The sequence below is a fragment of the Corylus avellana genome, chromosome 2 (assembly GCF_965113065.1).
Source record: "Corylus avellana chromosome 2, dhCorAvel1.hap1.2, whole genome shotgun sequence".
Lineage (NCBI taxonomy): Eukaryota > Viridiplantae > Streptophyta > Magnoliopsida > Fagales > Betulaceae > Corylus > Corylus avellana.
This window is the reverse complement of record NC_142491.1, coordinates 35332032-35344450: the sequence shown is the minus strand read 5'-3', so window position 1 is coordinate 35344450 and position 12419 is coordinate 35332032. Positions and strand designations below refer to the sequence as shown.

Genomic DNA, 12419 nt, shown 5'->3' with positions numbered 1-12419 from the left:
AATAGTGGTCTACCACTCATTAAAGGGGTGGCTGATCACCTAAATGGGGTGGTCTACCCACCCCTTTGATTTTTTTTCTCGAAGGCTTACATGACTTAATCTAGGACTTTCATTTTAGTTGAAAATTTTAGATCTTTGAAATTGTAGGGCCCTAAAATGTCTTAGAATTGTAGAGAAACTCAATTTGCCTGCTTGTCGGTTTATAAGCTGATGGAGATATGATACCATAGATGTTTGGTATAATCATATGGATTCCCTCATTTTACTGAATTGAGTTCAGTTTTCAATGCCTTAGATAATGATGAAAAAATATCCTTCAAGAATAATATTTTATAGTCTCAAAATGCTTGCTTTCAAAAAAGTAAAATAAAAAAAAATAAAGAAGTCATGAACACTACTTTAACTTCACTAGCTGCTAGTTGAGTTCGCTGGGATGCTTTTGGCAGTAAATTACACTCTTAAGAGTAGCATAATGATCTCTTATCACAGTGAGTTTACATTAACACAAAAGAAAATTATTAAATTGGCTAATTTAGTTTGACTTTATAACAAATAAATCATGTGGTTTTAAAATGAACTTATAATTCTTTTGGTATGCCTCTGTAACAAACTGATCTCTTCATATAAATTCCGGTCATTTTTTCTTCAAAGACTTCATAAAATTAAAAATTTACTATCAAATGAGAAATTAAAAACAAAAGAAAAAAGAAATTATTTGGGGTGGTCGAGGCCATCCTCATAGTGGTTTGGTCACCCTTATAAAAGGCTAAAGGGGTTGGACGGCCATCGCCACCCTAAGCAATTGGTTTCGAGGGGGTCGACCACCCTCACCCTCACCCCCACCCCCACCCCCACCCCCTCTTGTAACACTCGGAAAAATTCAAAGCTAAAAGACAAATAAGAATATAAGAACAATAATTTTTTATTTTTTTATTTTTATTTTTATTTTTTTTAAAAAAACACATGTATACGTACGATTAGATTGAGTGCGATTAAACTCATAGGTGTTAGATCAATTAGGAGTTGAGAATTCACGTTTAGAACTTAGAAAGAATTTCAAAGGTAGAATGCCCCGCTTGAACGATATAACACCCCCGAAATTTATTTAAATCAATGTGTCTCCCAAAATCTATTTACCGTGTAAATAAGGAATCTACTTGTAACACCCCCAATGTTAATCAAGAGTAATGCTATAAGTTTTCTTAGAATCATCCCAAATATGGTATGGCTTTTAAAATTACTGTTAAATTTGAGATGTGATTTATTGACTTTTGATCTATTGGTGATTTTAAAAGCCACATCACATTTGTGATGACTCTAGGAAGACTTATAACATCACTCGTTAATCAATGGAAATAATCAGCCTAAAGTGTTACGAGCAAAATTTTTCACATCAACTAACTGGTAGTTAGCTGGGAATCGGAAGACTGCCCAAATTTCTAAACGCCTATATATCAAGGTACAAGAAATAGTGGAATGCGGCCTAAAAACAATGATTAATTTGAGCTCCAATTTAAACTCCATTACAACTTAGAAAATAATTACAACAAAACCTCACTAACAAGCAACAACAATAAAAAGTACAACAATTTGGAAAAGAACTCATCGCTCTCAATAAGACTCATTACATATCCTCAAGCAGGATGAAAGACTTTAATCCTCCAACTCTACTAGTACTTGCTAAAAGCTGCAGAACAAATAAATGTTCCACATGTGAAAGGAAAATAACATGGATGGCGGTTGGGCATGAAACCCTAATCATGTTGTGGATTGTGCCATAAATCCCAAAGATAATATCTATGTTTGACATTCAAGTTTGTAATTAATATAAGTTGTTATTTATGGATTAAATTATTTTAGCATATGATGTAAAATATTTTACATGCTTATTACAATTATATATGTTGTGTATGCGAAAGGTTATTGAATTACATTGAATATGTTCTATGGTGTGAGTAACGGAGTTATTACACAAGGTCTTGGTCTATAAACCTTGTACGTAGTCTTAAGCTTTGAGTAGTTTGGAGTCGTTAATGAAATTGGGCATTCCATTTGCAACGATTGTTACACATCGAATCTTGATGATCTAACATTGATTAAGCAAAGCTGGAGGCTTCGAGTTGATGTGTAGGTGTTATGCACTGAACGGACCATGTAGTTGTCTTTCACAAAATACTGTCGATGGAAAAGACTATTACTCCTAAATACTACTTATGATATTGATTCTACATCATGAGAGGATTATGCACTCAAATGTGAAGTGGAGATTACTTTGATACATTTATGGGTGAGACCTTTACTATGATCAACACTCTTGGTGTGTTGCGTAATTACATGTAATATTGTGAGAAAGCTTTTCTCAAGAAAGAAATCTAAGTCATTTTCTTAAAAATAATAAGAAATTTTCCCTTCAAATAGATTTTATGGATCGTCTTATTCTCAGTCTTTAGCCAGAGCATTTTGGTTAGCATACCAAAATAATGTACACGCGATAAGGCTTTCACAAGTATGAGAATAATAATAAAATCTGTAACTCGAGAATAAAGAGGTAAACAATTAAGTGACAATGCCTATGGCCTTAATTCTGCTACGAAATATTTCATGCATGAATCAAAATTTAATATTAAGTAAATCAAAATGATTAGTTGTTTTAATAAAAATTATAAACTAGACTACAATTACAATTGTTTAATGTAATCAATTCTAATTAAATAATGACTTTGAGGTTATAATTCCAACTCAACTTTACACCTACAGAAAAACTAAAACAAAACAAATTAAAAGAAACCTCAAAAATTTAAAATTAAGAAAAGAAAATTAATGTGGAAAAGAGCCTCCCTTCTTCGTCACTTGGGGGTGAGACTTCAGTTACCCCAAAAGTTGTCTTTTGGGGTGGCCCCTTAACCATTAGGGGTGGCTCGGGCCACCCTACGGAAGGTTTTGAGGGTGGTCTATAAACATCTTTAGGGGTTGCTAAATCTCCAACCCTGTGAAGAGAGGAGGCATTCCGTCACGTTTATTTTTTATTATTTATTTATTTATTTATTTTTATTAGGTGTAAAATTGAGTTGGAATATGTAAATCCAAAGTTTAAGAGGAAAATATACTTCACCTGTGGGCAATTTAGAATGATTATAAGCAAAAATGTCACATGTTGCATCCAAAAAAAAAGACAAAAACTAAAAACTAATGGATAGTGCTAAGCATAAGGTTAAATAGTTTGTAGGGTCAAGTGTTACTTTTTTAAACTTTAAAGGTATAAGTGCCAAAATGGTGATACTTTCAAGGTGATAAAATTGATTTCTCCATCAATTTAATAATGTTCTCTTAATAAAATTTAGTAGGGTGGGAGGGGGAGAAATAAATTATTCATGATAACAGGTTGTGGTGAGAGGCCATTCCAATTGGATGAAATGCCAGCTCATAATTAGGTTGGTATATATATATATATATATATATATATATATATATATATATATATATATTTGAATGGGGTGGGCCGGGTGGCGGGCCACCCTCAAATTTTTTTTTAATTGTTTTTATTTTATTAGTTTTTAACACTTTACACATTAGGGGCATTTTGAGGACTTCATCTCCTAAAAAAATTTGTCACGACTAATGAATGGGCAAACTTGTCAACAGTTAAAACTTTGTGGAGTTGATTACCACTTTTTAAACATTCGAGGCAAGATCGAAAAAATGGTCCTACTTGAGAGGGGGTAAAGTGTATTTTTTCCTTCCCAATAATATAGAAAAAAGTATTTATAACAAAAATTGAAAAATTACTCTGTTTTGTACCTAGTATTATGCTATGAAATTTTTTTATATAAGGATATGCTAATGCTAGAAACAACATTTTTATTCTATAATTATCTCACAATGTTAACATAGCAATTCCAACCAACCCTTAAATCAATCATTGCTGGTAAAAAAAAAAAAAAAAAAAAAAAATTAAAGAATTGGTTGTGATTGCCACGTCAACTTTGTAAGATAAAAATATTGTATATAACATTACTCATAATGATATACTAAAAAATCAAAGTCATTCTAATATTATACTTGGTATTTCTAACTGATATACTTTTAGTATCCATTTGATTGGTTCTGAGTTGAGAAGACCCATATGGGCTGAGCAATTCGCCCAAACTACGGATCTCAATGGGCCAAGCGAGTCTACCAGCTAGCTTTTCAAAGGGCAAAAGGGAGATACATCACAAAGGATAATTGCTCTACCACCTCATCCTAACTATCCTGCAATTCCAGTGAGCAGATAGTATCGTATAATGTTAGGTACGATTCAAAGAGGCCAAAATTAGTTCCAAATAAGAAAATAAGATTCGTATGACCAAACAATATTGCTCATCTCAACAATAAAGTTAGAAGTTTAGAACTTTGGTAGATACCATATGGTTCTCATTTGCCTTATTATGCAGCCTTTGTAAGATTAGAAGAGGCCAAAATTAGAATTGCGTCTTTTTAATATTTCAAATTTTATGTTCAGTTGTTTCACGCATTTTTCTATCTTTCTCTCGGAGTTGTATGCTTGTCTTTTCCAATTTAACATTGGTATAGTCTCCAAGAGGTAGCTCAATCGGCTAAAGACCACGCCTTATAAAGCGGAGGTTTATAGTTTGAATTCCCCTCTCCCTCTTGTGTGGACATATCAAAAAAGAAAAAAAAACATTGGTGTATTTCTGAGCTCTTTCTTCTTCTTTTTCCCTGAATATCCTAAACAATATTACGACTCCATATGATAAATTTAATGTTAATAAACATTAATTTATGGTTTGTTAGGCATTTCAGATTTTATCTGATCTATCAGAAATTTATTGCAGCGTCACAAATTATTTTGTTTTCAGGCCAAAAAAAACTTTTGAATTGCTGAATAAAAGACCAAATAAATACATAAATATAAAGCAACAGAGCCATAGTAAGGCTATCTTTGGCATCCCCTCCTTGTGGTGACTCATCCCCAACTCCATGCATGTCATACATCTCGTATTAAAGTGTTTTTTCTTTTCGAAAGTAAAGACTTCAATGATGTCACTAATATCACAAGAGATCATATAATCGAAGGTACCTCATACAAAACCAACCTAAGCTAATTTCCTAGCAGAAACTTTGTTGTCACTATATATTATCCATCTGATCGGTTAGGTTCATACCACAAGTAAATCCTTGAGCGGAAACTTAGCTGATTCATTGATTATACTAAAGAAATTAAACCATGTTTACACCAAAATAAAATAAAAGAAATTGAATCACTCAAGTGCATACGCATACATATTATGCTTTATAATCAATCAAAACAATGCGCTTAGGCAAAAAATTACCAACCTTTCAAGGATGCTCATTAGATTTGAAATGTAAGTGCGTTCAAGCAACTTCGTCATTTAAAACTGCATTACTCCGCTAATGGTGTATGGATGTCCATCCTGTATCTGCCTGTGCATGTGTTTACTGCATTGCAAAGAATAAACTATCAAAGTGACAGCTTCAAATATCTTGCTTTGTGAATAATCACTTGAAAATGTGCTATCATGCCACGTGGTGAGTCATCTGCGTTACACTTGTGGTTCTTCTAGCCACTCAGAATGCTTTCAACTAAGACATCCCTCATATCAGTAAAATTCGTAGCGCCCAGCATCATCTGCCCATTGTCTAGCACAGCACCTCATTTTCACAACTGCTACAGACTGAAAATGCAATACTAGTGAGTTTGCATTTTATTCCAACGCTTGCAAATATAGTAACTTATATCTGTAGCCCGCAAAGGAAGGATAAAGGTAAAAATGGTTCGTTTAATGCCAACATTCCTACAAATATCCAAGGCAAAGTCCTTCCCATCTACCATTATTAACAATCTTCCTTCTTTTGGGTCGGCCACAATTCCTAAATTTGTATCAAGTTATGGCCAGGAAATAAATTCCGTTTTAATTTTTGTCACTTTATTAGATAACAATACTCTTGAAACAAAGAAGTTCCATGGACCATACCTGCCATTACCAACATCAATTAACAGCAACAAAATAAAGCTGAGTTACTTCCACTTAGCCCATTTGATCGATTCAGATGATTCCTTCTTCACAGTTGAGGGACCAGAACTGTGGGTGGAATCGTGCCACACCATCTCCATCTGGCAGAGAGCAAAGGAAGACATGGTCACTGAAGTTCTAGCAATGATGCAAAATTTGAATAAGAGCTTCAAATGGTTTGAGCTAAATTACATGAAAACATTACTCTGTCTAAGAAATTATAGAAATATTTGTATTGTCCATTTGCACTTGGAAAATGAAAACACTATTGTGTATCGTCATGACAAAAGCTGTCTGTATAAATCACAAGCCACTTATACTCCTAAGAAAAAGGGCCAAAGCTTGTGTGCCTTGCTAGAAAGACATGGGCTTAAAGGGGTCTGCTGTGACAAATCATGACTGATGTTTGTCATGTTGCCATTGTGGATTGTACAATTGTGTGCGGATGTGTTAGTATATCATTTTGTGCTAGGGTGAGGGATCACAAGGCTCACAACCATTTGAGGTTGACAAAGTACAAAGGCAGTATAAACACACCTCTCCAACAATCACTATGTGACCCTCCTTGATGCCAAGTTTCATGAGAGACTTATTCACACCACAAGCCTCAAGAACATGTTGAAATCTTTTGTCAGAGTCCACGTACCTGATCCAATAAAAGCATTAACATATTTTCACAAGATGCATCAGAAACACAGCAGAAAAGACATCTGACCCTATAATGGATAACAGTGATGCAGCATCATTAAATTTAAAGCATAATGCGATATAGTCCTTTTTACCTTTTTTTTTTTTTTTGGGGGGGGGGGGGGGCGCACACACCAAGAAATCAAAACTAAAGAAGAATGATATCAGAAGTGTCATTAAAGGCATTGGCCGTACTTATTAAAAAACAATCGTTTGCAAATCCTTTTTTTCTTTAATGCCAAGTCCTTTTCCTTACCCAAAGAGAAAAAAAATGTTTTAATCTTGTTCGTACAAAGCAAATAGGATTTCCTATTGTGATTTGTTGATTTGTTCCCTGGGCCGAACCTATTAGAAAGATTCAATCTCTCTTAGCAAGGGCTCTCTTTGTGAGGCAATGAATAATCATCAAGTTTGGCCAAATCCTTACTTGGAGCAAAGCATCAATCTAAAGCAAGTAAAGAGGCCCAAACAAGGGAACAAGAAATGACATTAAGATTTGAACTGAATGTACAACACCCTGATCCATAGAAAACAACTCAACAAGCAATTAAAATAGGAATATCATTCTCATTTTAAACATAAGTTTTAATACTCAGGTCTTGATAACTTTGTTAATTCACACACCCAATTTTGTAATATACTTCCAAACATTGTAAGGGGCAGGCATATATGTGTTTATCTGGCCTGAACCGCACCACCTTGAGTGATGTTTAGAAGTCAATTACAGTTTGAAACTTAGAATATAGGAAACATATGCAGCATACTCTATGTTCATTCTTCAGCATTACATGCTCTATACATTAGAATTTAAACTTTGCAAAATGATAAAAATGTGATCAAATAAGACACGACTGACTCAGTAGTCAGCTTGAGACAAAGGCTACAAGAAAAAAAGGGAGAGAATACAAGAATAAATTGTAATAGTGATCATAATGAGTACTTATTAACCTACCGCCAGTTTGTCATCTGAACAAAACGTTCCAAACCAGATCCAATTACACGCCAAGTATTAGAACTGCTGTCGTGAAAGATCTCAAACTCATTAATAGAGGCACTGCGTTGTTTATGTACCATATCAGCTACATGATTCAAATTTTCCAGATTTTTCAAACCTGAAACAGATGGAATGAACTTGTGAAAACAGTGTATGCATCACATCAGGAGTATAAATTATAAAGCACACATAAGATTTTCAGTATTCAGACACGATTAAGGGAATATGAGAATATATTTAATGAATGAAATTAAGATAAAACTTTAACCTTCAAGCTCCTGTTTTTCTCTTTTACTCTTTCGTAAAAGCTCATACGCAGCACAGATCACCTCATGAGTGCCCTCTCTTTTCACTGCACTCATGCTAAAAGGTTCAATCCCACGAGCTTGTAGCATTTCCTTGAATGATGGCCACTTTTCGTATGCTTCTGGAAGGTCCATTTTGTTATAGGCCACTATGTAAGGCTTTTCAGCAAGTTCAGGATTAAAGAGTTCCAGCTCTAGACGAACGGCATCAAACTCAAGTTCCGGCTGTGGTCCTGAGCCATCAACAACATGTACCTAAAAACTCAAAGAAAGTACCAAAGCTCTATCAATCCACAAAGAATTCACATAGCACACCACCCCCCCGCCCCCCCCCCCCCCCCCAACACAGTCTGAACAGATGAAAAAATCAAACTGACTACAAAGACCTAAACACAGATCAGGAGTCTTTTGTTTTCAATTTGGACGATGGGGTAGGGATATGCCAATACGAAGGAAATATGGTGAAGGAATTGAATTAACTGTTCTTACTTCATGAGTGGAGTTATGAACAAAGGGCAATCTCATGATAACAACGATGTTTCCAAAGCCAAAGATGGAAGGGTAAACAATTCTTTATACCATTGAATTCAGATTTCATGCCTGAAGCAAGCGGCATCTTAAAAACTTTATTTACCAGGTTTTGCTTTGCAAAAACACTTCTTGAGAAGATTTATAATGGAAGTTCTCAATGTATCGAGAAATATCAACAGACTTATAATGCATGGTTTTTGGCTTCTACATCTACTTAATGTAAGACTGAGGAATCCATATGAATTGGTACTAAAACATGTCAATATGACTAGGAGAATAACTAAAAATCTTGGTTAGGAGAGAGCAAAATGTAAATCTATTGGTCCACAACATGAGATGATGTGATGGTGTTTAATAAACTAAGCTAAAAGTACAACAATATAGTATTAATACATGTTATATGATAATACTCTTCAAGGTATTGATTACTTCATAATTGAAGAAGTGGCAATTCATGACAGAAAGCCTGTACCAGGGCAGAACACCTTTCAGTATGCCGTAGAAATTCGTGACCTAAACCAAAACCCTGGTGTGCTCCTTCAAGTAAACCTGGCAGATCTGCTACTACAATTGTGGAATCATAGTCGAATGAAACTACACCCAGATTAGGAAGTAAGGTTGTAAAGGGATAATTTGCTATTGCTGGCTGTGCAGCACTTATCACGCTCAAAAGTGTGCTTTTTCCTGCATTTGGAGCACCCACTATTCCAACATCTGCAACCAGCTTTAGCTCCAACTCCAACCACCTGATCAAGAATACTACCATAGCTATTGAGCATGTAAAAGATTAAAAAATTGAAAGAAGTCATTAGGAAGATATTAACTACCCTCGTTAGGGCTAGATGGGGAAAGGTGAGTCAACAACCACAAAAATTCATTTTTTAACTAAATGCAGCTAAGCCTCTATTCAACTATCTCGGTGCTAGGACATCATTATTCAAACTCCAAATTCGCAATAAAATATGGAAAAAACTTTGCTAACATGCCATTCGCCCTTAAGCTTTCATGCATGGTTCTCAGACATGTTCCTTCACAAACTTGTTGCGCACGTCTTGGGTCACACCTTTAAAAATTCAAAGTGCCTTTGGATGTGCAAAAATACCACGAGTATCACCCACAAATTAAGAGCTCATGTTAAGCATAAGAACATGCCATCTTTCTAGCGTTGATCCTAGAAAAAGGCTACAATCATATTGTTAGAATATATGATTGTAATCAAATCAAGGGGATTTGATTACCAAACTTATATTTAGACATTACCCTATAAATAGGGACCTTTGTATTGTAGACAATTGAAAGTTAATGAGCACAATGTAGCCCTTAGGGGTATTCCGAGTGGTGGACGTAGGTGTCTAACACCGAACCACCCGTAAAAAAAAAAATGGACGTAGGTGTCTAACACCGAACCACCCGTAAGTTTTTTATGTTCATTCCCTCTCTTGCTTCCGCTATTATTCCCACATCATCATTATTTCAACACATATATCATCACACTACTCTAATAGAACCAAAAATGATAACAACAGTTCAAGCACATCAAAATAGAAACTCCATTCCAACAACCCAAAAAACAAAGAAAGGAAACTTACATTTCCGGACCAACTTCGCCATTTTCAGCGATCCTTGGCACCTTATTTGCCCCGGACTTAAACGACGCGTTCCCCCTACCACCTCGCCCACCGGGCAACAGCAGCGCTCGCTGCCCCGGCCACAACAACTCCAACAACACCTCCTCCTTGTCCGCCTCCCTGATCACCGTCCCTGGCGCCACCTTTACCACCACGTCCTCTCCCTTGGCCCCTCCCTGCATCCTCCCCTGCCCATGGGCCCCCCTACCCGCCCGAAAATGAACGCTGTTCCGGAACGGCAATAGCGAATTCATCGAACCCTCGACTTCTACATACACATTTCCGCCTCGCCCTCCGTCCCCGCCCGACGGGCCGCCCATTGGCACAAACTTCTCGCGCCGGAAAGCCACCACGCCATTTCCACCGTCTCCGGCCTTCACGTATATCTTTGCACGGTCGAAGCACCGCATCACCGCCGGTACTCCCTTCTCCTTAACGCAATCGCCCTCTTCATCGGAAGCATTCACGGATTGGCCACGGTCAAACCCTGGCATTTCCCCATCATCGTCGTCCTCGTCCTCGTCATCATCGTCACCGAACACGTAGAGTTTCGCTGAAACTCCGTGCTCCTTCACTATTCCTTTGTAATTTCCATCACTACGATACCTATATACACTTTTGCGACCCGTAAACCCCAACACTTTTTTCTCTTCTGCTTCATCTTCTTCTTCACCATCATCGTCGTCGATCTCCTCGTCGTGTTCCAAATCAGAATTACCCTCAAATATTTCAAATTTCTCATTAAGCCCTAAATCACCATTTTCCACGCCTTCTTCCTCTTCTTCTTCGCTGCTCAAATCCCCAATTTGGTTCTCTATTTTCGGTACGGCCGATTCCGAGAGCTTCACTTCGGACGAGGGATTCAAAGAGGGGACTAAGAAGTCCTCCTTGGGAGGGAGGCGAGAGTAGGTGGTGGCTTCGCCGGCGGAGAGAACGACGGGCTCGGGCGGGGACTTGTACCGACTGGATTGGGTGTTGAACTTGGGCTTAGGGTTAGGAATTCGAACGGGCTTTCTCTTAGACTGCTTGCGACTGTTTGGGCGAACTATAGCATAGGAAGTGAATAAGCTCGCGGAAATGGAGGCCATGAGAGACGGAGAGAGAGCTGAGGAAGAAAGAAGCGGCAAAAGAGTTATCGCGTTCTACAGTGTTCTGGGATTTGAGCGAAAATGGATAAGGCGCCACGTTTCGGTATTGGTGAGAAGCGGGTGCGTTTAGGACATGTAAATCGTCGTTTTTGCATGTTTAAAATTGCATTAAAAAAAATAGAACTTTTAAATTAATTAATTTTTTTTTTTTTTTTTAGAAAAACTTCATTTTTAAGATTTTATTAAAATCCATCATTTTTAAGCTTCCGTCAAAAATACATTTTAGCCATTTTTAAACTTTTTGGACCCTTAAAAGTGATTTTGTAACAGTCTGGTCCCATATTAAGAAGATGAGAATAAGTCTATATAGAGTGTGTGGTTTATAAAAATAGTCATGAGTGTTAAGTCCCACATTGCAAAGTTATTAGGTGAAATTGGGCTTTATAATGAATTATAGGGAAGCTCAAATTTGACTAGTCTTTTTGGGGTAATAGAGCAGTTGTGGCGAGACCTTTTTCCTAGGTCTTCACCTAGTAACGCTAGGTCATGTGGTACTGGAGCATTGCATAACGTGGCCTTGATGAGGACCTTAAGAATTTAAGGGGAAGAGTTTGTAACACCTCGTTCCCATATTGAGAAGATGAGAAGAAGCTCACACAGAGTGTGTGGTTTATAAAGATAGTTATGGGTGCTAAATCCCACATTGCCTAGTTAGTAGGTAAAATTGGACTTTATAATGAATTCTAGGAAAACTCCAAATTAAGTAGTTTTTTTGGGGTAATAACGCAGATGTTGTTAGCACTTTTTTCTAGGTCGTTACACAAAATTGTGACGTCCCACATTGCCTGGATATGAAAAAGATGATGTGTTTATATGGAATATACTCCATCTAAATGGTATGAGACATTTTGGGTCTCTCTAAATGGTATGAGGCTTTTTGGAGGTAAACCCAATAATTAAATTATGCAGGCTTGGCTAAAAGCGGACAATATCATACCACTTGAAGCTAGGGGTGTTATATATGGTATCAGAGCCATAGCTCAGCCTGAGATGGGGGGAGTTGCCAGGGGAGTTGCCAGCGAGAACGCTGGGTCCTAAGAAGGGGTGATTGTGATGTTCCACATTGCCTGCGCATAGAAAATATGATGTGT

At 36.9% G+C, this 12419-nt stretch overlaps 1 protein-coding gene across 3 annotated transcripts; it reads right to left on the bottom strand.

The window, feature by feature from the left end:
* Positions 1-4331: 4331 nt before the first annotated feature.
* Positions 4332-11327, bottom strand: EMB269 (GTP1/OBG family protein). Of its 3 annotated transcripts, none has more exons than XR_015911544.1 (8): positions 10142-11327; positions 9025-9298; positions 7985-8276; positions 7675-7834; positions 6573-6681; positions 5997-6136; positions 5338-5696; positions 4332-4719 (listed from the first exon to the last, which is right to left on the bottom strand). XR_015911544.1 is itself a non-coding variant. In XM_059602444.2 (7 exons), the coding sequence occupies exons 1-6, from the start codon at positions 11266-11268 to the stop codon at positions 6041-6043; spliced, it is 2058 nt and encodes a 685-aa protein (XP_059458427.2). In that variant the 5' UTR covers positions 11269-11327; the 3' UTR covers positions 5179-5696; positions 5997-6040. The 3 variants fall into 3 exon arrangements, 1 of the variants encoding a protein (XP_059458427.2); XR_015911545.1 differs by lacking the exon at positions 4332-4719 and having other exon boundaries at positions 5179-5460; positions 5569-5696; XM_059602444.2 differs by lacking the exon at positions 4332-4719 and having other exon boundaries at positions 5179-5696.
* Between the last annotated feature and the right edge of the window lie 1092 nt (positions 11328-12419).

What these genes read in the sequence shown, in the direction of transcription:
- EMB269 (XM_059602444.2), bottom strand. Translation starts at nt 11,268, where the DNA reads ATGGCCTCCATTTCCGCGAGCTTATTCACTTCCTATGCTATAGTTCGC. An exon ending in GGCGAAGTTGGTCCGGAAAT is followed by an intron (nt 9,299 to 10,141) that starts GTAAGTTTCCTT and finishes ATTCTTGATCAG; the next exon opens with GTGGTTGGAGTTGGAGCTAA. An exon ending in ACATAGTGATTGTTGGAGAG is followed by an intron (nt 6,137 to 6,572) that starts GTGTGTTTATAC and finishes GCTCTCTGCCAG; the next exon opens with ATGGAGATGGTGTGGCACGA.